The sequence below is a fragment of the Saccopteryx bilineata genome, chromosome 2, assembly GCF_036850765.1.
Source record: "Saccopteryx bilineata isolate mSacBil1 chromosome 2, mSacBil1_pri_phased_curated, whole genome shotgun sequence".
NCBI lineage: Eukaryota > Metazoa > Chordata > Mammalia > Chiroptera > Emballonuridae > Saccopteryx > Saccopteryx bilineata.
Window position 1 is genome coordinate 345,230,797 of NC_089491.1, and position 26,132 is coordinate 345,256,928.

The following is a 26,132-nucleotide window of genomic DNA, read 5'->3' on the forward strand; positions in this document are numbered from 1 at the left end:
AACAGGAAAACAAACATGAACAAAAGGATTCTTAGTAAGATGTTTTGATTACATGTGCTAATAGCTGTAATGACTGGGAACAAGAGCTACATTTTAGTCAATCAAGAATACTTTACTGAGTGTCTACTATGTACAAGTTGAAGTCATTCCCAATCCAATACATGCCTTTCTGCATCCGGTGGGATTTAAATAATGGAATCTGGCAGAAGAGAGAACAGAAATGTCTCCCATGAGCCCATCCTTCTGGCTACTCACCTCCATGGGAATGCGAACTTTCCCAGCACACGAATTAAAAAAGCAATATGGTTAAAGTTCTTCTCACGAGCTCTAGATGTTATAAATTGTCCAAATGAACACTCCCATGTTTCCAATGTATTCCAAGTAGACGATAGTGGGTTTTTTTTTACCTCTCAAATTACATCACTATGAAAAATGTGCAACACATTGGAGAGTACTTGAGTGTTAGAATACAAAATTACTTCTTAAATATAAAGTATGTCTACAAAGACCATAGCTACAATGAGGACAGTATGCATGGTCTCGAGTCTGATACACATGTGTGTTTATTCTCTCTTCCCCACACTCATGATGTAAATTACCTCAGGAGCTCACCTCATCAACTCCCAATATGGAAGTCTGGAAATGACTTATATTCTCCACTGGGGATTTCAAGATGAGGCACAAAAGGATATATAAACTTCTGAGGAATGAAAATGCCAACAGGCGAGCACATAACCTTTATAGTAACAACCAGTTATTAGCCTAATGTCTGTGACTGGAACTCACAATAAATCAGCATTGTCTTTGGTATCTGGCATTTAGGAAAAGGGCATACATTGAAAATATCAAGACTGGCATATATAGGATATGACTTGAAGTTACCTGTAAAGCGGGTGGAGACTCAGTCTTCCACAAGTGACTACAACCATGGTCCCAAAGGGGGATAAGCAGGAACAGTTCTAAGCAGTCAAATCATTATTTACTACCATCTCATACTACTCTTTGGCCACTGAAATTGTACCACTCTGGGAAAAGAAAAAGAAGAAGGAGAAGGAGAAGAAGAAAGGCACAGAATGATAAACCAAATTAGAAGATGAACCTATCCCCCAATCACCCACCTCTGTGCATTTAGCTCCTCAAACGCCCCATTTCTATCATGTCGTTTAAGGGAATGGAAATTTACTTCCAGGTGGTAAGCAACCTGACCCTCAACTTACTATGTGGGCTCTTAGGGATTTAAGAAGATGAAGAGATGATCAGAAAACAAAAATATTAAAGAACATAACATTGATTATGGAATCAGAAAATTCTAATCTCATATACTAAACTGCAATATATGTAGTTAAAATAGAAATCACATTATCAAATTCATAAATTAAAGAGTCAATTATGTCACTCTACTCAACACTCTAAAGCAGGCACACAAGCTAATATATTAGAAATATTGTTATACAAGATATACATGGAAAAACTCTCCTGCTAGTCTCTTCTCTATCCCTGGCCAAATGTTAATCAAGCAAAGTTCAATAGAGCAAGATATCATTAATTATTATATTATCACATTAAACTATCTTAAGTGCCATTCAGTTGTAATACCACAGATATCTGGATGTTGGTATGACTGCTATAATCAAAATTATGTATTTATTCAAATGAAAAACATTTTTAAAAGGAACAATTAACTGTGTTTATAATGACTCATGCAGTTAATGCCATCTGAAATTCATTTTACAATCATTTCAGGGGTCAAACTGAGATAGAATTTATTCTTGGTTTTAAGTAGATGATGTAAAAGGCGTCCATAGTTTCCACATTGTTCTTTAGCTTTTGCTATTTCCTATTGTTTGACGAGGCAGTGCATCCTCACTGGAAATTAGAAATACTATGAACCATGGACTCTAGCCGTAAATGTTTGGGCAGTAACTGTGCACACTAGCTTAAAATGTTTAGGGAGTAATTATCACCTCCAGGCCTGCTCCACTCAGTACCTTCCCCACGCCAACTGGGGACATAAAATAAATACATCGTAGAGAGACTTAATTTAACCCAGCTTCCTGCATGGAGTAAAAAGAATATTCTTAGCAATTTTATTTTCAAATCGGTAATGTCAGCTCCTACACTATGAACAATGAGTGTCTCGTTGTCCTTGTGCTTGTTGTGTATTTAAAATGCTCTGATTCCCCAGAATGACATGACCCGTTGGCTATATTATGTTCCCGGTTTAATCTGACTACCGATTCAATCTCATACCTGGATTGGGTTTTGGGTGCTACCTGGTGTCATTCAACTTGAAGTAATATTTTTTAAAATCTGTGAGATGGTCAAATAATGAAAGGTTTTTTAAAATAAAAGTAATTACTATATAAATTGTAGGTTAGACAAACTCTAAAATACACAGTATAGAAAAAGTATTTTTAATTGCAATTCTGAATGAACAATTACTGAGCTGCGTGGTTCATTTATATGCATGTCAGACTACAATCACAAGAAATCTGGGTGTCCAGAAAGTGAAAAATATAATGAAAAATAAAACTAGCTTCTATATTCTAAATATTACAAATTGGTTTAGCCATTTCCCTCCTTGTTCCCTAAACTCAACTATTCATCTCAAAGATGTTTCCCACATGCACAAAGACCACTTTTTTCTAACTATACCCTTTCCCATTCATATTACACAGTGTAAACATGAATTGTTTCCAAACAAATATTTTCAGAGAGTTTAGTCTTCTTGGAGTATGCAATTGGACTGACAAGTGTTTCTATTCTAGTTAGATACAATTTTTTTTTTCCTGAGGGAATTTACTGATTTCTGGGCATAGTTGAACAGCTTGTTTTCCAGAAGGAAACTCGACTCCAAAGACCTCACCTAAAGGCATAATAATGTTTCTCTGCTTATTGAACTTATTTGCTGCTTCTTTCAATAGTTAGTCACGTCAAAGTGTTATAAAAACAAAATACTTTTACTTTTTTGGTCATTTAATTTCCAAAATGTGGGGAGAACTTTTGAGATCATTTTCCATAAGCCAGACTGTTTACAGACCTCTGAAATGACAATAATGATGCCAATACATTTTCTATTTTGATAATATTTATTTTTTTTAAAAGAATATACAGGGTGGGGCAGAACTAGTTTACAGTTGTGAGTATGCAAAGCACAGAGTTTATTTTTGTATTATTCATTAATTACTCTATTATTTTTCTAATATAACAACTGTAAGCCTACTTTTGCCCCACCCTGTATGAAGAGACGAGAACAATTAGCCAGTCAACATTTACCGGAATAGGTACCAGTGTGAAGGCGATGCAGATGTATTTTGATCTCTTTATTCAACAATTAGCTTCCAACTCTGAGGTCAATAGTATTATCCATCTTGCTTAGAGTTGTAAACACAGAATCCAGCATCAATAATAGTAAGTACTCAACAAATATTGCAGATAGAAATGATAAATATACTGATGGTGAAGCAATTATTTGTTTCCCATTATGGGGCCATGTTAGCATTGAACTTGCCCATTCTCTTTCCCACCATGCTTTTGTTTTCTTTTTGTGTTCCATTGGCTCACTTGGTTTTACTATTCTAAAGCTTTGAGTGCCCATATATCCAACTAAAGAAATGCATTTCAGATCATCATATGCTGTCTTCAATTATTTGCAAACGCAATACCGTGCACATATAATGATGTCACTCTCTGGAACAGGACAGTCCATGTTTACCATCTCTAATAGATATCTGGTGTAACTATTGTGAGCCCATTGATTGGCTTATCAGTTTTACAGAAACTTGAAGGTTGACCAAGTCAAACAGGCTTAGTAGTTTCTATCTTCTCAGCAATAGACATATCATTGAAGTGAAAAAGAAGCTTCTTCACTTCAATATCTCATGATGAAAATGGTGAATCAGATAGGGAGAATGTAGTATTAGAATCTAAGAAATATTAGCTCCTGAAACTACTCAAGTCCTATGTCTTTGAGTATATTGTAAATCCCAAATGTCCATTTCCAATGAACACTAATTTGAAGCAAAGTTGATAACAGTATAAAGAACATGACACCATTAACTTTCCAACCTGGCAAAAAGCGCTGAAAACAGATGAGAGCAAGTCCTCTGGGTAGGGAGCGCACAGTCAGACCACACAATGGAGCGCAGTGTTGCTACAGGGTGGCTACAAATGGGCCACTGGAACCACATTTTGTTTTGTTATTTTTACTCATTAAGAGAGATGGTTATAAAGTGGTCAGAATGCTTTTTGGAAAAACAAACAACCCACCCTCAGGTATGTCATTTTCTGTTAGAAAACAGTTAAATAGATAACTACTGCCAGCTCCTTTTGCTTTGTATGCTAAGACATAAAATCATTTCAAGTCTGCTCGAGATACCGATTGAATGGCATTCATTGAGATACTGAAACAGTAAGACTTTCAAGTGTTTCCTCTTTAATTCTTAGATATATTTAAAATTTTTAATTGGTTTTTAGAGAGATAGACAAACAGACAGAGAGAAATATCGATTTATTGTTCACTTATTCATGCTGTCACTGGTTGATTCGTCTATGCGCCCTGACGGGGGATCAAACCCACAACCTTAGTATGTAAGACCACGCTCTAACCAAATGAGCTATTCAGCCAGAGCCTTCTCTTATTCTCTTATTTATTGATAAAAAAAATAAAATAAAAAACTTTAGTTCTATTTTAGTGGAGTTTTACTGCAATGCTTAAAAGCAGACACAGTTAAATGACTGATTTCTGAAATGTGCTATCTCACAATATATTTTTCCCTATGACTGGTTCCTTTGGGGTCTTACAAATTGTCAATAGCAGTTCTCCACTAGGGTGCTTTTGAAAGTGTTCATTGAGTTTTGACAGTCTGTGAGAATTCTAATTAAAAGGAGGGGGCATTTAATAAGCCACAAGAATGTGTTTGCTGTATTACTTTATAAGAGGTGAGATTTATAGCAAGGGCATGCAGTGTTCCCCATTAGACATTTGTGTGTTCCTTCATTTCCCAGATTATACCCAACCTGCAGTTCTTTCCAGGACAAAACTCCCCTTTAAATCAATAAGAAACAACGCTCTAATAAAGAATGCTGAATCAGGCCCATTACCACCATACTAATTATGCAGTGAACACACGGGTACTGTTTACAGCGGACCTTTCTGAGACCTAACCATCACATTAAACTCGGAGTCTATTCTGGGAGTAGGCAAGTCTCTATAAAATTTTTATTTATCTTGAAAGGCAAATGCTTATTCATTGCATAATACTGAAAGACACGGTTACTCCCACTTCACCCTCCCTAAACATCCTCAGTTAGGTGACCAATAATTCTTCACTGTGTCAGTGAAGTCAGGGAAAGGCTCGGTTCTGCAGAGAAATAAGAATCCAAGTACGTACTTCATGCAGCTTGGATGGAAGGAAGCTGTATGGTGGCTGGAGTGTGGACAGGTGTGGGTTGGGGCCAAGAGCTCCGGATTTATTAGGGAAAATATCTAACTGCGAATACGAAATCTGGGTCTCTCTGGCTAGTTCTAATCCTTGGGACTAGCGATGCATCAGAGACCCCGAAGCAGTCACCCGTGTGCCTGCTTGTTTATTTCAGTTTTGTGTTTGTGTTTACCTGCCTGTAGTGTTCCAGGCAGCCGCGGCGTGCTGAGTGTCCGTGTGTGTACGCACGAGTCTGAATTAATCACCTACTGAAAACATCTGCATTAGGGGCGTCTGCAGTCCCCGCTGCCCCAGCCGGGAGGCTCAGCTCCGTCCCTTGATGTTAGGACCACTCGGAAGACCTGCCTGTCAGACGCGTGATTGTGCATCCCGGGGGGGAAGGGGGGGGCAGAGCTCGGGGAGCCTGTACCATCTCTGTGAAGGGGAGACAAGAAGGCAAAGGGAAGGCGCCCGAGCCAAGGGATTCTGCTTCTCGGGGCTGGGTAGGGGGCAGCCAGAGTGCCCAGACAGCCCAGCCAATTCTCAACTTCAGCACCGCCTCCCGCCCGGGGAGGGGCGCGCGTCTGCTGCCCGCCCTCTGCCTGAGCCGAGGGCACTGGACCCAGAGGTGCCTGCTCCGGCGTGCACCTAGCAGGGAGAGTTGGGTATCCGGGCTCGCGGGCCGGGGCTGGAGGGCCGCCGAGGGGCGGAGGCAGCGGGCGCAGAGGGGGCGGAGCCGGGGAGGGACTGGAGCGGGGAGGAGGGCGCCCCGCCTCGCCCGCCGCGGGCTGTGCAGGCGCTGTGGCGGTGGCGTCCCCGCGCTCCACCCGCCGCTTCGCTTTGCTCCGCTCCGCTCCGCCGGGAGATGCTGCCCCGCGCCGCGCCGCGCCGAGGCCGTGCGTGCGCCGCGCCGCCGGCTGCGTCCCGGCCCGTCTCCATGTGAGCTGCGGTGACAGGCGGCTGCACCCCGCAGCGCCCGCTGCCTAGTGGCGAGGGGCGCGTCGCTCTCTCGCGGTGCCAGCAGCAGCAGCCCCTCAGTGCCCGGCGCCCCGCGCTCTCCGGTTGCCTGCGCGTCCTCCAGCCATTCCCGCTGGGAGGCAGAGGGCGGGGGAGCGGTCCCCTCGGTCCCCTCCCGCTCGATCAGTGTGAATTCTGCCCCTGGCATTCCCCGGGCGCCTGCGAGGCCAGCCCGCGCGCAGGAGGAGGCAGCCGCGACCCCCGCTGCCGGAGCCCGGAACCCGGAGCCCGGAGCCCGGCGGGACTGGAGCCCGAGGGGCGGAGGGCCGGGCGGCGGGGCTGGGCGTGCTCGGGGCTGGGGACTGCGCGCCCCGGGGCGCACCGTAGAGGCGGCCGGCCCTCCGCAGCGCAGCGAGCTTCTGGAGCAGCACGAGCCGGAGGCGAAGAATGCTGGCGGCGCGACCGGCCGGCTGCGGGGCAGCGCTGTGGCTCGGGCTCTTCGGCAGCGTCCTCTGCAGAGCGTGGACGGCCCCCTCCGCGTCCCGTAAGTACCCTCCCGCCATCCCGCTCTGCGTCCGAGCCGCGGCCGTGCCGCAGTGATGTGCCACCCCGGGCGGTCCCCTCTCTGGGGTGCATTCGTGGTGTTCGCCCCTGGCTGGTGTGCATGTCCCCGCTGTCACGCACTTGCACCCACTGCAGCAGGCAAACTCCGAACCTCGCGCTCCTGGCTGCGGGGCAGAGGGTTTTTATGCTGGTGATGTGTCTGGAAAGTTGTGCCTCGTCGTGGTGATGGGTTGGCAGCTGCTTGGTTAGAGTAATTTGTATAGATGGCCCCTTCTTGGGAGTTATTTCTCCACTTCGGTGTGTGTGTGTGTGTGTGTGTGTGTGTGTGTGTGTGTGTGTGGTGTGTATATGTGTAGGAGAAGTTTGTGCCATTTTGCTTAGGTAGGTCAGTGACCGAAAAGTGAAGACTGTGGCAGACGTAGGTTTCTTATTTTTATTTATGGTTTCAACTTAAATGAGCAGGTATTTGGGCGTGAAAGAGGAGCGTATTTTGAGCCACTTGGGCACCTATGGTACTTGTCTATAACCCCCCCCCCCCCCAACAAGTTAATGACGATTTAGTACTTGCTTATTCAAATGGAGACAGAAGATCCAATATCGTCACCGAAATTGCTTCAATTCTTTGGCAGTTTGAGGTAATGCAGGCCAGGACGCGGGACAGTCCGTGCAGAACATCAGTGATGTAGTCATGAATAGATTGCTCAAGAGTTCTTGAGAAAATGCTGCTGTTCTGTTTGTTTACCTTCTGTGTGTTTCAGCCGGCTTGAAAATAATGCTGGTGTTTTCCTGAGGTTAGGGAGACGTGGAAGATTCCAGCCTATGTTCTGCATTGCTTTGGAAGTGCGCACTGTGCATCCTGAGAGAGAATGCAGGATGGCTTCTTCTTGGTTCTTAAAGAGTTAAACACTGCTAAGGTTGCCTATAGCGGTCTCAGGATAATGTTCACGGGCACAGACATTTCTGAGACTGAGTCAGGGGTTACCCGAGAATTATAAAGATTTAAAAAGTTTTAAAATAACATGTTTTCCATTTAAAAAAGTAGCATTTTTCAGAATTCATCCTATGGGAACTTGTCCTGTCTCTGTTTACAAGATCCTAGGATGTATGAAATGCATCTGTGCCTGTGTGTTAATATCGATGTTCTTATTCCTGTGTGTACATGTTGCTAAGAGTAAGTACTGAAAAGGGCTTCATCGGGTGTGCTAAAGAATCGCTACCCAATGTCATATGATGAACCAGTATTGACTTGAAGATATTTCCCCAAACATATTTTCTTCACGTTTCTTGCACTCAGAGACAGGGAAGCCACGAAATGGCAGTCTAAGTTTGTGATAAACTTGAGAAATGTTTTGTAGTTTTTTCCCCCACAAGACAGATTAACCCTAAATAAGATGTACTATTAATATTTTATGCCCATTTAATAGATTTAAACAGAAATTGTGAGGATACAATGCTCAGCATTAACATTTATATAAATACCTAACTATATCCTTAGGAAATTATTTTGTTGAAATTTCAGTTTGTTTCAAGGACTGGCGATATAGAACCAGCTGCCATGTTTCTAAGGACATAACTTATTATAGAGAAAGTTTATTATATTCTCTGATTGAAGGTGCTCATCTCCAGGGTTTTTCCTGGGTTCTGAATTTTATCATTTTGTACATTTGAATTATAATGAGTCCATCTGAAACAATTGTCATGTGTCAAGTCCTGGTACACATGCAGGCATTGGATTAAGATAGTTTAAGAATGAAAAAGTAGTGATTTCAGAAATATAGTCTTAGTTTTGCCAACTTAGTTAAAAGTTGGGGGTAGGGAAGGGCAGAGACCCTTATTTTGAAGACCAGTTATGTTTGCTTATTAAAATGTATTTATTTGGGTCTTATTTTTCATTGTTTCAGAATGTATAATGGCCTCATTAAGATGACTTTTTATTTCATTTGAATTTAAGTTGTGTGCGACCAAACCAAGAGTTGCTACAGATCCTGGAAATGAATAAATAGTAAGAATGATATAGACTTCAATGATTAGAATGAGCTTCGTGTATTTGGAACTTTATATTTTTATGCTTCATGAAAAAAATTATATTATATACAGCTCTGAAGTAGAATGGTACTTAATACTAAAAATATTAATACTAAAGACATCTTAATACTAAAAATATTCAGAACAGAAAAAATGGTAACTACACGAATCTAAGATAATGAACAAGTCAACCAGGAGGGGTCATCACAAGACAAAAAGTAGCATGAAAACCTAAAAGTAGCATTTTTATTTGTTACACATGCTAAAATATGATGAGTATGCTAAAACTTTCTGTTCCCAAATAACTTTTTAATATGACAGATGTTTTTATGTTTTTAGAAGATAGTTTTTAGAAAATATTTGGTTAAATTTTTAAATGCATATTATATAACATATAGATATATAAAATTTAATATAGGATTACATTATATATTTATTATATGTAAAATATTTATGTATTTATGTATTTTTTAACATGTCTTTCAAAAAGCCTAACTTGCCTACAAGTTTATAGATACAGCATTTCATGAACAATCATTTCAAGTAATGGAACAATATCAAAACAATAGTATATTGGTCTATTTTCTCTCTCCTCAATTCACATATAACCCTACAAATGCAATCTTTCAAATAGTTGAATTAAGTATAAATTATAAACATAAAAACAAATGCCACTGGTTTACATTGAGCTTGAATAAATATAGTCTTAATAAACTGAATTTAATCTATTTCATTTGAATTTACATTGTGATAGTTAATAAAATAATTTGAATTAAAAAGTACAGTAGGCCAGCAAAATTCATTGGTTGATAAGAAGTAGTGCATTATTTATTTAACATAAACTAATAATAAGAAAATTATTATTTACTCATTAGAGAGATATATGTAATCCTGATTTCGTTATCAGCACTGATATTTCGGAAACAGGAAGCTTTGTCCAAGTTTTACTCCTTTAACATGGGTCTATGACAATACTGGGTAAAAAAAAAAAATTCACAAATTCAATATAGGCTTTTAGTAAGCTTTGCACTCTTTTAAACAGACAAATCATTTTTAGATGACAAGTAACATCAAAGTTGTTATGATGCATGTCATATTTTAAAAATCACATTTCTAATTTATTTTTTCTATTTTAATTGGCAGGGTAATAGAAGTTCTATAACTTCTTAGAGATTTTAAATCACTTGTTTTAATTAGCAGATTCTTGCAGAGAAAATGTTAATAAGTCTTTAAGAGTGAACTAGTGAAGTTTTCTTGACTAATGTATTCTTTTAATGATTGGAACATAAAAGGGATTTGCTATAGTTCCCCCTTGTCTTGCTTCTCTTTGGAAAAGTAAATATTATTTATTTGTTGCAAATACTGTACAGAGTAAGGAGAGATTCTTGGCTCAGAAATTCTTAATTATTCTAGTGTGTGATTTTTGTAAAAATATTGAACACATGTAAAACCAACTTACTAGGTTAATAGGCCAAAGAAATAAAACATGTGCTTTCAAAAATTTTCCATAAGGAATTGACTAATCAGTTAGAGAAGTGTTTTATCATTTATTGCTACTTTCAAAGTTCAACAACAGAGTATATAATTTCAAAATAAAAACTACAATGTTATGGAAATAAAGTGTATGCTACATTTACATCTATATAAGTAGCCAACATTAAATGTTATTTAGTGTTTTCTAGAGAAATACATATATAAGTAGCTGTTAGAAACATAAGGTATATTTCTATAATCATTTAATGTTTGGCCTTTGGAAGAAATTATGTGATTAATTTTACCATTTTAGTGTGTCAGAATAGTGATAGAATAATCTTTATATAGCCTTTAACTTTTCAAGTGGGAAACTTAAAAGAGATTACTTCTCAACAGTAACCAGTTAAAACATTGGATCTTCCTGTCTCCTGGGATCTCTAGAAATTGTGTGTTATAGTTTCTTTTTCCAAGTGAGAGGAGATAAGATATAGAGACAGACTCCCGCATGCGCCCAGACCAGGATCTACCTGGTAACCCCCATCTGGATCCAATGCTTTGTCTATCTGGGGTCATGCTCGCAACTGAGCTATTTTTAGCACCTGAGGTGGAGGCTCCATGGAGCCACACTCAGCACCCCAGCTGATGATCTCAAACCAACCAAGCCATGGCTGAGGGAGGGGAAGAGAGAGAGTGGCAGAGAATGGGGAGGGGTGGAGAAGTAGATGGTTGCTTCTTCTGCGTGCCCTGACCAGGTATTGAACCCGAGACATCTACACACTGGGCTGATGATGTTCTACCACTGAGCCAACCAGTCAGGGCCATGTGTTATAGTTTTGACTAACAAAAGATATTGTTGGGATAAGGTGGTGCAACTTCTCTTTCCATCCTGTTCCCTTTTATGAGGAAGAAACTCCATTTGCAGCTCCCTCAGTCTCTTTCTCTACAGTTCACTTATTCCTTCCCGTGTTAGGTTGAGTGACTTACCCGTTGAGTGACTTTGGGGTAAGTAGCTGGCATGCTGAGCTCCTCCTTCTTCCTTCCAGGGTGCCTTGCACAAGGAATAGATTCTGTTGAAAGATATGTTAGAATAGGCTATGGCTCTGCAAGCATTTCTGTGATAGTGTAAGGAACCTTCTGGTTGGCTCTTGCAATGGTTAGAAAGACTTGTTTAATTTCAGATTTAAAGTTAATGTGTATAATCATTACCACATATTTACTCCATATTCCTCTGCAGAAGTAATTACTATGTAAGGGTGAGTCATAGTTACTCTCCACCTGTGACTTCTTTTCTAATCTAGAACTTAGGCAGAGAAGAGAGTGCTAGTTATTGTACCCCATCAAAGCCAGAGATATTAAAAATGCCAATAATAAGCTTAGTACTGAACTAAATGACTATGAGAAAATTATTGCATGTTTTGAAAACTAGCAATAAAATATAAGTTGTGTGCTTTTCCCTTCTGATGCTTAGTTGGAGAATTAGACTTACTCTAATTATAACCTCTAACCTTCTATTCATTCATTCACTCATTCCTTCGTTCATTCCTTCATTTACTCATTCATAATTCTGCACAGCCCTGACAGTGACAGGATTTACTTTAAAGAAAGCCGTACGAAACCCTACAACTGCTTTATCCGTGATCAGTAACATTACATTTAAATACATCTTGATGACAGTCCTTAACGGCTAACACATTCCATACCATCTCATCCATTTTAGGTCTCACGAGAATTTGACAAGCCCTGAGCTCGAGGAGACTTCAGCTTCTTATTCTTTCTGCACAATTAAGAAGAGTTAGATGTTTGGAGTCAATTATTCTTGAAAAAATGAGTCATGTGCACTTTGAAAACAATGTCGTTAATTTTATCAACTGTAACTTTTGAAGAAAGAGCTTGTTAAAGCTTTTATTTAGTTCACGTTGGGGGTAGACTATTCAAAAACGACAGCTTGAAGTGACTGATTTTTTTTATATACCGCTCCAGATTTTAAAACGTCCCCTGATAGTAGGAAATCTGGAAATACAGATATATTAGTTGACTCTGAATTTGCTTGCTGCCGATATATTTTGGGTACACTGTAAAAGTGGTAAAGAATTATGGAAGAGTCCGCGAAGGCCTACTTCTTCCTTATATCATTAGAAATATCCTCCCAGACACACATTGTGATATGTGTTTTAATGTTTTCATGTTTAGGGAGGAGGTAAAATTAGTCCTGAAAATACTTTTACCAGGAAAAAATAGTCCCAAACATAAATGATGGTCTGCTCCCCTTCTCTAATACATCGCCCCCTGCTGTTTGCACTGGACTGGTGTCTTCTCTCTCTGGGAATGTGCATCAGACAGTACTGCCACGGGGGTGAGACCTGCCCACAGTCAGGGTCACTGAGTCTGTGATGCGTGCTGCCCCTGCATCAGAATTGGGTTATGGAAAGTTCAATCCAATTCTGCAAGGCTTGCTCACTTCTGTGCATTAGAGATCATTCTGAAAAAATATATATAAAAAAGAAAAATTTTTCTTTGACTCCTCTAATTTTCTAATACTATTATGTCATCATGTTATTAGATTATAGTATCAGTCAAAAGAATACATGGGACATGTGAAAACATGCACTCGGAATTAATAAACTGCCTTGTTAGGCGGTGAAATACCATAATTTGCTGAAGAAAATAATAGATTTACCTCTAAGAATACTCCCTTAAAATAAAAGGTAGTTACTGACCGGGATCCACCCGGCACGCCCACCATGGGGCGACGCTCTGCCCACCAGGGGGCGATGCTCTGCCCATCCTGGGCGTGGCCATATTGCGACCAGAGCCACTCTAGCGCCTGGGGCAGAGGCCACAGAGCCATCCCCAGCGCCCGGGCCATCTTTGCTCCAATGGAGCCTTGGCTGCGGGAGGGGAAGAGAGAGACAGAGAGGAAGGCGCAGTGGAGGGGTGGAGAAGCAAATGGGCGCTTCTCCTATGTGCCCTGGCCGGGAATCGAACCCAGGTCCTCCGCATGCTAGGCCGACGCTCTACCGCTGAGCCAACCGGCCAGGGCTAAATATTTACCTTTATATACTCTATGTATCTGTTTAAGATATTGGGCAAAATGTATGAATAGAAGAACTAAATGAGAAATTTTAGCCTAAATAATAGTACATGGCAAAATTTCAACATATTTGGGATGTATCATCTGTTTAACGTTTACTAACTACACATTAACAATGGCTTGTGCTTCATTAGATTAATTGCTAATAAATTTTAACTTGAATTTATAGATTTATATAGTGTATTTGAAGCGTTTTTGGTTCAACCAAACATAATATGTCTGGAAAAATCATATAGGAATATTGATTTTTAGATGATTAGATGAATTTGCTGCTAGGTTAATGTCTTTTACATCAACCAGTCTGAGAACGTGATCTGGCCAATATTTTTCTCTCGTGTGCCCATTGTCACAATCCCATGAGTTTGATGCCACCATCTAGGCAAATTCTGCTAATCTGTCTTGACATTTCTTTTTCTCCGTGGATCTGAATATGGCCACGGAATCAAAACCTTCCTGATGTAACCTACCACACAACCATGTGCGCTCTCATCAGATTTGCCCCACTGAATAAAACTTTCCTTTTCTTCCATAGCACATACAGGGATGGGCAAAAGTAGGTATACATTTGTTTATATGGACAAATACTACAATAATTAATGAATACTGTTGTAATACAAGAAGACACCATGTTTCGCATACTCACAACTATAAGCCTACTTTTGCCCCACCTTATGTAACAGCATCACCAGAAAATTTTCAGCTAACTTTTGTGAGTGATAAAATACACTCATTATTGTTTAAATCACTTGGTCAATTTTAGATGTTCTCTTATGTATATACATATTCTTTTTCTTTAATAAATGCTTCCTAATTGAGGCCCTACAAATTAATAATGACTTATATTTTCAGCAGCCAACAGTAAATGTCCTTTTTTGTAACCATGCAGCAGTAAGACATTATTGTACTTGGAAATGGACTTGTGCTAATTGATATGAGTAGCTAATATTTGTTGAGTGTTGACCCCAGGTCAGCCACTACTAATTAGATGTATTAATTCACTTAGTCCTTACAACAGTGCTCCTTTTTGTAGATGAGAGGACTCAGACAAAAAATTAAGAAGCTTTGGACCAGGTGATCAGTATGATCTCTCCCTGTGTTCTTAACCAGGGCGTTCCTGGCTGAGTATGAAATAGTCTGTCATTGAATTTCCACTCCTTTAATATTGAGTTTCAGCTCGCATCTAGGCAACATTTTAATTAATTGGTTCTTGTATAGACTTATAGGGGAAAACTGTTATTGTGGGGGTTTTTTTGTTTACTTGTATTTTAACCAAACTCTTATGACTTAAATATTATATTTGTAAACAGGAAAAGTAGATACTTGACATAAACAGAAATAGAGCTTATTTCAATGATAATATTATATAATAATGCATACGGTGTCTTTTATGTTCTTTTCATAATAAAGTGATTTTATAGTGCAATTCTAGCTTTTGGGGCCTATTAACGTACATTTAACAGTCCTGTGGTGAAAACATTTATTTAAAGCTATGTAAAATATTTAGTGCTCTGTCAGCTACAACAAAAGCTATGTTAAACTGGTTTTCAGGACATTTTTCGTTCTGTGTCCAAAACTCGAATATTATTGCCAACACTAAGGTCAAAGGATGGTACCTGTGTAATCTACGACCATTGTTTTGAGTATCAATGTCATGTAATGTCTAAAGTATAAAGCTTTTCTTGAGTGTCTTGATGAGAGGAAAACTTACTTGAATAGCAGTGGGAAAATATTTGTCTCACAAATATTGGTCGGTTTTAACACATGAGTATTTCTTGCATGCCATTCCCCGCTCTCTGTTCCCATCACTGCAACTGGAGGTGTGATATTCAGCGTTCCCGCCAGGCATTAACTTAGTAGCTTCCACGAACGCCTCCCTGCTTCTCATCGTTCTCCTCTAGTTTAACTTCAGCATCTATGCCAGAGATACTTTTCTAAAACACAGTTCGTGTCATAGGACTCCACTTCTCTGGTTCTTGCCTTCCCCTTCGATGTTCTCTTCTCCTGACTGAACGCTTGCATACCATGTAACCTAACCGTACCGAAAGCCTTGCAGTTTCTCCAATATAGGCTGCTTTCAGTCATGGTTTTTGTTATGCCTCCTTACCTTCTGTTCTCTCCTTCTGGAAGGTCTTTTTCTATTTTATCTAAAGCTGATATAGGAAGAACTCATTTATGGTTCAAGCCTCACACTTTGAAGTAGATTGGAAGTACCATCACCTCCCTGTGGCGATGTGGTATAATTATAGGCAAAATACTAAGACGATGATTTCTTTTTTTTTTTCTACTTGAATGTACAAGGAATAGAGTAATGGCCAATAGTGCCAGTTACCTCTAACTATCTGGTGTTAGAATGAGCAGTTTTACCAAATTGTTCACAATAGAAGGCAAGCAATATCTATCTTTTAACAGATTAAAACACAGATACTTTTTTTTTGTTGTACTTTATACATGAAAATTAATCTGTCATTTCAAGGGAAATAATAAAACCAGGCTGTGAGAGTTCTGATACTTGTCCAACCCTTTTCCTACATGGTTCTATTTTGTAGCATGTTCTGTACCTCATTTAAGCCATATGGTTGGTCAGAGCCTTAAAAGTCAAGCATGGCTACCCTTCTCAAAGCATGTTATTTCAATGAAGTACCTATATTCTGCATGCAAATTAAAGACAGATGTCAACAAAATAATCATTGTATCTAACAGATTCTTAAAATAGAGTGCTTAAGGTGTCAAAAAATTTTGTAGATGATAAGAGATAGTTGTGGGGAAACTTGATAATTGTATACATTTAGTGTATGATTCATGTATAATATTTGTTGATATTGTCAAAGTTGGGATGGAGTGTCAGTGAACTCAATTTATTTTTAACATAAAAATATCCTTTGATAAAAAAAATAGTCACAGATTTTATTTCCTTGTATTTTAGATTAACTCTCTTCTTCTCTACATTTGAAGCTTCGTACATTCTGCTTCCCAGCCTTAAAATACCTTCCATCCTATGAAGTCTTTATCTTTTGAAAGACTGCCAGTTCAGCTAAGCCTGTTTTACATGTTACCTCCATTACATTGAGTCCCCTGGCTCTGCGTTCTGATAGCACAAGTTACTCCTTTATAGCCCACAGTTTGCACAGGCAAATCCTACATTTTGTTCTTAGATTAATAGATGCCAGGGTGTGGTTGTATCAAAGGAACTAGACATCAGTGAACATCTTTTTATCATACTAGGCACTCTGCTAGTTGATGAGGAGGTATTCAGTGGCTTTGGAATAAGTCTTCTGTAAAATATATAAGGAAAAGAAAGTTTTATGGAAATGCATGACACTGCTTAATAGTTTATCAGCAAATAGAAGATAAACCCCCCTGGTTCAGAATATAGACAAAAGTACTTATTATCTTTAATTAGTGAATAATATATGCTCTACCAGTTTTATTAAAAAATATGCATTAAGGAAACCTTACTCTAACGATGAAATTGACTACCTGCCAAGTCTGCTATCTAGACTAATAAGCTTATAAATTGCTGCACATAAAATGCACAGATGAGATTTGGGTGTAGGGTGGGGATAAGATTTTTCTTAAAAATTGCCATGTGAAAGCTTATTCAGTCTTTTATGATTTCGGAAAATTGTATCTTTTCTGTTTTGCTTTGTTTTGTTGTTGTTGTTGGGTAGGTGTGTTTATTGATTATATGAACTCAAAGTAGTTGTAATCTACTTTAGTTCAACCTAAAATGGCAAATTGGTGAATGAGCCTTCACTGAAGCAAATAAAAATCAATAGACTGTATGTGAGCGTTTTGTGAGGTGTGTACATCTGTATGTATTTTCTACCCATGCATTTTAGATACTAGATATCCTCTCTATGGCAGAGCTCACAGCTCTATTATCTGTGGTAAGATTTCTCTATCGTCAAAACTAGTCTATAAATGTGTGGAATAAATAACCCTAGGCTATGAATGGGTATCGCATCCTAGAATGTCCGAAAATAAATATCACTGTAACCTCATGTTCAGTCGTCATTGCTGAAAACTGGTTGGATAACGGATCATGAGCTGAAATGAGCATGATGTTGATTTGGTTAAAACATTAATGGTTTTTAAAAAGCAATCTTTGAGTTCTTTTGGAAAAGTATCTTGTAGGGGTGATTAGCACAGACTTTCATGTCAATTAGCCTGGGGAGAGAGAGGTTGTTGGCTCTGTGCCCCAGCGAACTTGGACAAATTACTTAAATTTTTGAGCCCCAGTAGTCTAATACATGAAATGATGAAGTAATGGTACCTGCAGCAAAGGATATAAGGATTAAATACAGGATGTGCAGTGACGGGCACAAGATGGTAGATTAATTTTAGTAAGTTTTTGGTATTTTTGAATGTATTAAATATTTATTATACAGTCTCTGTGAGATACATAATAGACTAGAGTCTATTAATATTGCAAAATCATTTACAGTTGCCTTGGAGATTTGTTTTATAATTTAGCTGGGAAGCTCAGACTTCCACTTGGAACAATTCGTGGAGATAAGACCAGTGTTATCTAATCTCTACATAATGCCACATATAAGTACTCAAAAAGTGAGATAATATAGTTCAAATAAATTAAGAAAGACTTTAAGGAAGTATTACATATATAATCTATATTAATTGAATTGATAGTTTGTCATTTATGTATAACACTATCTATGATATTGCTATACTCTAACCATAGATGTTAATACTTAAGAGTCATTCATTTAGCCTGACCAGGCGGTGGCACAGTGGATAGAGCATTGGACTGGGATGCAGAGGACTCAGGTTCGAGAACCCAAGGTTGCCAGCTTGAGCGTGGGCTCATCTGGTTTGAGCAAAGCTCACCAGCTTGGACCCAAAGTCACTGGCTCAAGCAAGGGGTTACTCGGTCTGCTGAAGGCCCGCGGTCAGGGCACATATGAGAAAGCAATCAATGAACAACTAAAGTGCCACAACGAAAAACTAATGATTGATGCTTCTCATCTCTCTGCATTCCTGTCTGTCCCTATCAATCCCTCTCTCTGACTCTCGCTCTGTCTCTGTTAAAAAAAAAAAAAAAAAAGAAAGAAAAGAAAAGAAAGAAAAAAGAGTCATTCATTTAAAATGTTTACCCATGTTAAAAGGTATGGTAGAAATGATAAAAACAGTGTAATGTATTTAGTAGAGCCCATTTTTTTCAATGTAGTAGGAATTCAAATACCTTACTCACAAATGTTTTTGAAAAAACACAGTATTTTCATGGTAGGGAACTTATGAGCATGAGAAACATATCCAAAAGCATAAACATTTTTACTCTAACTTGTCAGCCACGTGTGCAGATGGTATAAAAGCCACTTTTCTGAAATGTGATGGAAAGTATAAAAACAAATTTACAATTTTTTTCATTTTAAATTTTTACTATCTAAATAACTAGAAAACTGGGCATTCAAACAGTGGGTATTATTTTTAAATCCCCAAAACCAGTCCCCAGGATTTTTGGAGGTTCAGCTGAAGTTGTTATTCGTTATTAATGATAACATTTGAATATATATTAAAATAGATCACGGTGGTAAGCTCTGGAGATTATAAAATCATTCGAGACAGGCTCTCTGGCCTGAAGGTTTTTCTAATCTCTAGGAAGGTAGACAATATTTATAATAGAAATATTAAAATAAGCAACAACCTCTAATAAAAGCTATGTGACTTTCTTGCTCAGGAAAATGAACAATTACCATTTGCTACGTAGATAATGAAGGTATGAATTGGAACTGATAGGACCATAAAAAGGATGGAGAATGTTGGTCACTGGAAAATTGTATTTGGAGACATATTCAAGTCCTGTTGACAGTGTATAATGGATTCTTGGTGTTCTATTTCCTGGGGCTTAGCAGAGCCCTTGGGCCAAGGTGCCTAACCTTACACAGGCCCTGCCTTGCAGCCGGCCTGAGTCAGTCTAGATGACTTCATTTAACATTTTCTACCTGAGATTGGCATGGTGTATGTATTAGATATTTATTTTCACATCCTCATCATAGAGACTTACAGATTTAGGATATAGTCAACCTACTTGGAAAACATTTTGTTTCTTTCCTCCTCAATTTCCGAATATTCTTTTTAATATCCAGCACCTAAACTTTCTTTTCTTTTCCCTTTTTTTAAATGAGAGGAGGGGAAATAGACTCCTGTATGTGCTCTGACCAGGATCCACCTGGTGACCCCTGTCTGGGGCTGATATTTGGACCAAACGAGCTACTGGGAGTAGAAGAGGGAGAGAAGGGGGAGAGAAGCAGGTGGTTGCTTCTCATGTGTGTTCTGACCGGAGATCAAACCCAGTAAGTCTGTATGCTGGGCCGATGCTCTATCCACTGACCCAACTGGCCAGGGCCCTAAACTTTCATTTATGAAAAAACTGGCTGACCAGGCAGTGGCGCAGTGGATAGAGCATTGGACTGGGACTCAGAGGACCCAAGTTTGAAACCCTGAGGTCACCGGCTTCAGAATGGGCTCATCCAGCTTCAGCTTGGGCTCACCAACTTGAGTGTGGGATCATAGACATGACTCCATGGTTGCTGATTTGGGCCCAGAGGTCGCTGGTTTGAAGCCCAAGGTTACTGGATTGAGCAAGGGGTCTCTCGGTCTGCTGTAGCCCCCTGGTGAAGGCACATATGAGAAATCAATCAATGAACAACTAAAGTGCCGCAACAAAGAATTGATGCTTCTCATCTCTCTACCTTCCTGTCTGTCTGTCCCTATCTGTCCCTCTCTCTGTCTCTGTTACAAAAAAAGAAAAGAAAAACAATGAGAGAGAAGAGAATGAAGAGCAACATTCTGTTTCTGCCTCTGGGAATTTCATACCTGAGTACATCTGACAGTTAACGTAGATGTAGTTTTCTTCTTCCTTGTTTCCCCCTCTTCCCATCAGACATGAAGATGGAAAGGTAGAAAGGACCCTAGTTGCACCACTGAGGAAATAGACCACGGGTCCTAATCTCTGCAAACAACAAATATTAGGAATAATATAGAATATCCAGGACTGGTTTATATCCAATAATTTGTCATTCTTTCTCACCAGACCTTAGAATATTAGGCATAAACAGGTTAAATGCTGCTTTCTTTTGGAAAATTCGATGCATTATTTAAAATATTAACAAAAAATATGTTTAAATCCAAAACAAATTAAAGACAATTGAATAATAGTAATTCCAGAATATTTTTCAATGAAATCTAAGTCTTAACTGTTGAGGGAGGGCTAGAAATGTTAATTGAACTTATAAGTGTTTTACTATATAGTTATAATGTATGTTAGTAATTTCCAGAAATTTCTTTTTCTAACATAAGATTCTTTATTATTATTTATTATTTCTCTGTATCATTCCTATTTATAAGTAGAAAAGCATTTGTATATATGTTTTGTATAGTATAAGTATACACTATATTGTATAGTTTGCATAATATGAGTATATTCTATATGCTTTTTGTGTGTGTGTATATATATATGTAACTATATAGAAAAAGGTTTACTGAGGTGAATGGCATTGATCAATGTACTCTCTGCCCTTCCTAATAGTAATGGAGTGTTATTTTTACATTGTATACAACCAGAAATTACTACATAGGGCATGACAGATAGCTGCCAATACTCTTGTTATCCTCCTATAAATTACATGGCATATATGCCAATAAGGTGATTTCTCAGTTTTAACAGGACATTCGGAATCAGTCTTTGCTATAAAATCAATTCACCAGGGACCACAAAGCAGTATTGTAAATATATTTTATATCTTAAGTTATCCCTAAAGGGGCTTTAATGTCAGGAATTGATTGCAACAAGGAGCTTGGACCGACTAGATGCGATGGCCCCCTTGTTCTGAGTCTAGGCATTTCAACAATGAGGAAATATTAGTCTCATTGGGCTGGTGGGGGGAGGGGACGTGCCAAAGGTTGGAGTAATGAAGTTCAAGATTCCACGGACATCCAGAATTGGGTTGTTTGCTGGTTCCCTTGGTCTGCTTTGGTTGACTTTAGCAGGTGGGGCCTCCTGGCGGAAGTGGTGATGTCTACCTGTCCTAATTCTCTAAACTTGCAAGCAGGTGGAAAGAGTTGAGTCTGATGCTTGTTTATGTCTATACTCATGTTCCCATTTAATATCCAAGAACTTGATTTCTGGGTATATGTTGCTTCCCATGAATGTAATCTGTTTGACATGTTAAGGTAGCACAGTCACCGTTCATGGTGCATTTATATGAACGGATGGGATATTTGAGCACTGTGTTGTGTGATTGAAGGTAAGAATGCTGTGATTATGTGATTTAACATAAAAATGGCTGTTTTGCATGATGACATTTGTATGTGATTACTATAGGCAAAACAAACTTTCACACTTAGTAATTTGCTAACACATAGGACCAGGGGCAGCTTATTTGAAAGTGACATTTAATTACAACTTAAACTAACTTTATAAAAATTGAAATTTAAAAGGAAATTATAAAAATTAAGTGAGAAAGACCACAGTATACCTAAAACTATAATTCTTTTAAAGGTTCCTGGAAGGTTATCTAGTGATTTCTTCATGAGCACCATATTTAACAATGTTAATGTGAATTCTTTTTTTCAAATTATGTTTAAATGTTTTTCAAGTTTAATTTTCACCATTCTCTGGATATAATAAAATGTAAGCCCCACTGTGTGATATAATGCAAGGAAAGCTCCAAAGAGAACTAAACATTCCCAACGTCTGAAACTATAAAATTTTAGTTATAAATTGATGACAAATATCACGTTGTCATTTTAGCATTTTTTCTTCTGGGAATTCTGCAAGAAAACAGGTGTGAAATGGTATTTTCCAACTTTCATTACTCTGTGAAAAGTATAATGTATTTTGTGCATTGAATTTTGAGATGGTTTGGAGGGGCTGCAGAATACACAATTGATGGCAGCCCACAACTCATTTGTTAGGTACGTTCTTGTTTTTGTGTCAAAAAAATTTTAATCGCTTGACTGTGGCATCGATTGCTTTGTTGTTATTACTGAGAGCTTAATGTGTGACTGTGTCGTTTTCATACAAGTGCTCGTTTAATGCTGTTATTAAATTTGTGAATGATGAAAATAGCCAAAAAATTAGCTTAGATATTGAACAGTGGAGACAATATTCTTCGCAAGTATTAAGGGAAATTTTGTTATATGAGTTAGAACTATAACCTTTGAACAACCAGATCTTGGGGTCCATTTTCAGTTTGGCTAATAAACAATGCACTGTACAATGTGTTTAATTTTTAGTATTGCTAGTGAAGATACATATGTGTGTGATGTCAAAATTTAGTTAGTCTACATTATTAGGACATCTGTTGCTCACATAGCTGAAATTACTATATAAGTAAAATTCTCCTCATCTAAGTGACATAGTACATAGTTTAAACACATTTGTCAATTACTTATATACCCCCTGCTGCCATCTTGACCTGAATACATGTCAAATTATCCCAAGTACTTAGGGATGTGATTATAAAAAAATCATTAAATATGTATATCATTTTCATTATTTCATTGACCATTCAGGTCTGGGGAGCTGCTTTTTCACCACTAAACGGCTTAAGACCACTGTTCTTTGTGATTTCACTCCTATTATGTCCAAATTTGCTTTAGATTGTTGACTTTTAAATGAAAAAGGACTTCTAAAACCATTAGAAAGATTATGGCAGCTCTACTTGTATTAGAATATGCATTAAACTTCCATTGCAACCAAACTGCTTGCCTCAGAGTTTCTTCGGTGCTTACGATTAATTTTCTTCAAAATTTTAGGGGTGAGATTGGATTTTTCATCCATTTTTATTAATACACTCCTCTATCCAGCTGTCAGTTATTTTTATATTATTGATTTGTTGTATGAATGTAATTGACTTTTTTTATTAGCCCAGATTCAACCCAAGGACTCTATTAAAGATGTCTGTGGAATTAGAAGGGTTTTTAATGTCTGTGAACATTGGTTTTCTCAATGATTGGAATAGTAATACCTAGTTGAGTTTTGGAAAGATCACATATATTGAAGGGCATAGTACAGTGAATGGAGGCACTATGGATGTCAGTATTAAATAAATGTCAGTTTTCTTTTCATTATCTTTGTGGAAAATTAACATGTAACTGATGAATGGCTTTAGGGATTTCACATTCCTGTTAGGTTTTGCCTCAGGCCAAGCGCCATGTTGGATTGCCTGCCCAGCTGCAGGAGACATCCGTGGAGTGTGACACCTCATGTGTCTTCCCACCATCTGTTTAATTTGGTGAACCGCCTGCTTTGTCTCTGATTATGCCTCAAAACATTGAATTTTTCCGATAGTTGTAGAAAAATCCATTTCAAAAATTTGGTTTATAGACAGCTCACTACAGCAGATGAACAGGAAAGGAGAAAATGAAATGTCCCCTGGTGATGTCAAAGGGAAAGGCAGAGGGGTGTTTGTACAGTCCCAGGATGGACGGCAGGGACTGCTTCCTGTTCAGTGACTCAAGACATTGAGGTGATCTTCCTCCATCATTTATGGGAAAGGGGTAAGGTCAAAAAGGGGATTTGGCAAAAGAAAAGTGACAAGAGTATTAAATTCCTTGACAGAATGCATCAATATGCTTTATTTTATTTTTTGTATTTTTCTGGAGTTAGAAGCGGGGAGGCAGTAAGACAAATTTCTGCATGTGCCCAACCGGGATCCACCCGGCATGCCCACCAGGGGGCGATGCTCTGCCCATCTGGGGCGTTGCTCTGTTGTGGCCAGAGCCATTCTAGCACCTGAGGCGGAGGCCATGGAGCCATCCTCAGTGTCAGGGCCAGCTTTGCTCCAGTGGAGCCTTCGCTGCAGGAGGGGAAGAGAGAGATAGAGAGGAAGGAGAGGAGGAAGGGTGGAGAATCAGATGAGCGCTTCTCCTGTGTGCCCTGGCCAGGAATCGAACCGGGGACATCCACACACTGGGCCTATGCTCTACCACTGAGCCTATTGGCCAGGCGCATCCATATGCTTTAGACACATTCAAACCTCCCTATCCCTTCTCTTCCTTGTTTTCGTCTCCTTTTAAATCTTGTTTCTAAAAAGATCTTCGGGCCCCCCATTCAGCCTTCTAATTACAGTAATGCCTCTGTTTTCAATGACTTCAGTTATTGTCGTTTTCGGTTTTCTTTGTATTTTTTTCTGAGAAAAATTTGTCTTGGTGTTTGTCGGTTGCCTCGGATTTCGTCGGCGTGTCCATGTGACCTTGCTGCCAATTTTGCGAAAACAAAGGGTGACCCACGCATTCTCCTGCTCAGTGTGGCATTGTTTCTCGTTGTGTGAGCATCCTCCCCCTTCTGCGTGTCTAGCCATATAATTCCATTGCTTTACAGTGTTTTTGTGCTTTTTTTTATTGATTGTGAGTGCAAATACTACAATTACGTGTAAGTGATTACTGCGTATACATTATTCAGTATAATGTGTTTAGTTTGTGTTTTTCGGTTTCAAAATGTCTGTAAAGAAAGATAAATTCCATGTTAAATGTTCATTTATTTTTTTACATTAGTCTTTTATATTCATTTTATATGAATTTCTTGTTGTTTTTAGTATTAAACTACATTTATTCTCTATAACATGTGTCAAAATGAATTCATTGGATTAATATTGATTCAAATGGAAATAATTGCCTTGGTTTTCATCGGTTTTGGATTTCGCCAATCATTTTCAGAAGGATTATCGATGAAAACCGAGGTATCACTGTATCTACAACTAATGCCACACCCACTGTATTACCTCACCATGTTGGTGCTGTTCGTTTCTCTGTCCTGAAGTGCCTCATGTCTGTGGTGACTAAAGTCTCAGGACCTTGTCTTTGAGATCTGGAAGTAGTCGGGGAGACAGTAGGACAGAGTGTTTGAAATATGTACAATGCTCATTTATTTCCTCTCATCATTCCTACCAATGAAAATACCCATTCCCATGGGTGTTTTCACTTGAGTCAGGGAAGTCTGAAGGACCAACAGCATCTCCCATCAACTTGACCTGAGATATTTAACGAAAGCTGTGATTTCAGTCCTTGGCAGGGTCAAGCTGTGTTTGGCTGTTAAGGAATTTGCCCCTTATTTCTTCTCTATGTCAACAGTAACGGTGAGGACCAGGAAGGAGAATTGGTGCTCTCTTTCTCCTCTCTGTGACAAAGAGCATCACCAAAGTGCATTTGGGAGATTTGCTGTGGTGTTTTTCTTGGTTGAAATGAAGGGGTTTGCTGGGGGTGGACACAAAGAGGGTGGAGGCCAGGGCTGTTGAACACCTGGCGATCCTCATGTCAGGCCTGCCCTGCGAATAGTGTTCCGCCACCCAATGCCTACCAGGTTCAAGTAAATGAAAAATCTGGTTAAAAGTATCTGGTTTGGGAACCTACCTAGAATTTGAATATAAATTCAAGGTATATCACACAGTTTGAGTATGCACTGTGTTTCCCTGATACAACTACTGTGTGAATAGAGGAAACTTAGTACTTTTCTAGATCATTAATTTGAGTTTTTAACCATTTCAGAAAATCACCAACAGTGCTGCTTGTGGCGTCTAAGTGGCAAATATAACACATTTGTGTCCCTCTGCGGTGACTGTTAGATGTAAGAAAAACAT

The 26,132-nt window shown here is 38.8% G+C and overlaps 1 protein-coding gene across 1 annotated transcript in view; it reads left to right on the forward strand.

The window, feature by feature from the left end:
- Positions 1-6,251: 6,251 nt before the first annotated feature.
- Positions 6,252-26,132, forward strand: part of CNTNAP2 (contactin associated protein 2) — a 1,332,419-nt gene continuing 1,312,538 nt past the window's right edge. Inside the window, exon 1 of the mRNA XM_066262524.1 lies at positions 6,252-6,924. Within this exon, the coding sequence (XP_066118621.1) occupies positions 6,828-6,924 (97 nt within the window). The 5' untranslated portion in view covers positions 6,252-6,827. The remainder of the gene's footprint in view (positions 6,925-26,132) is intronic.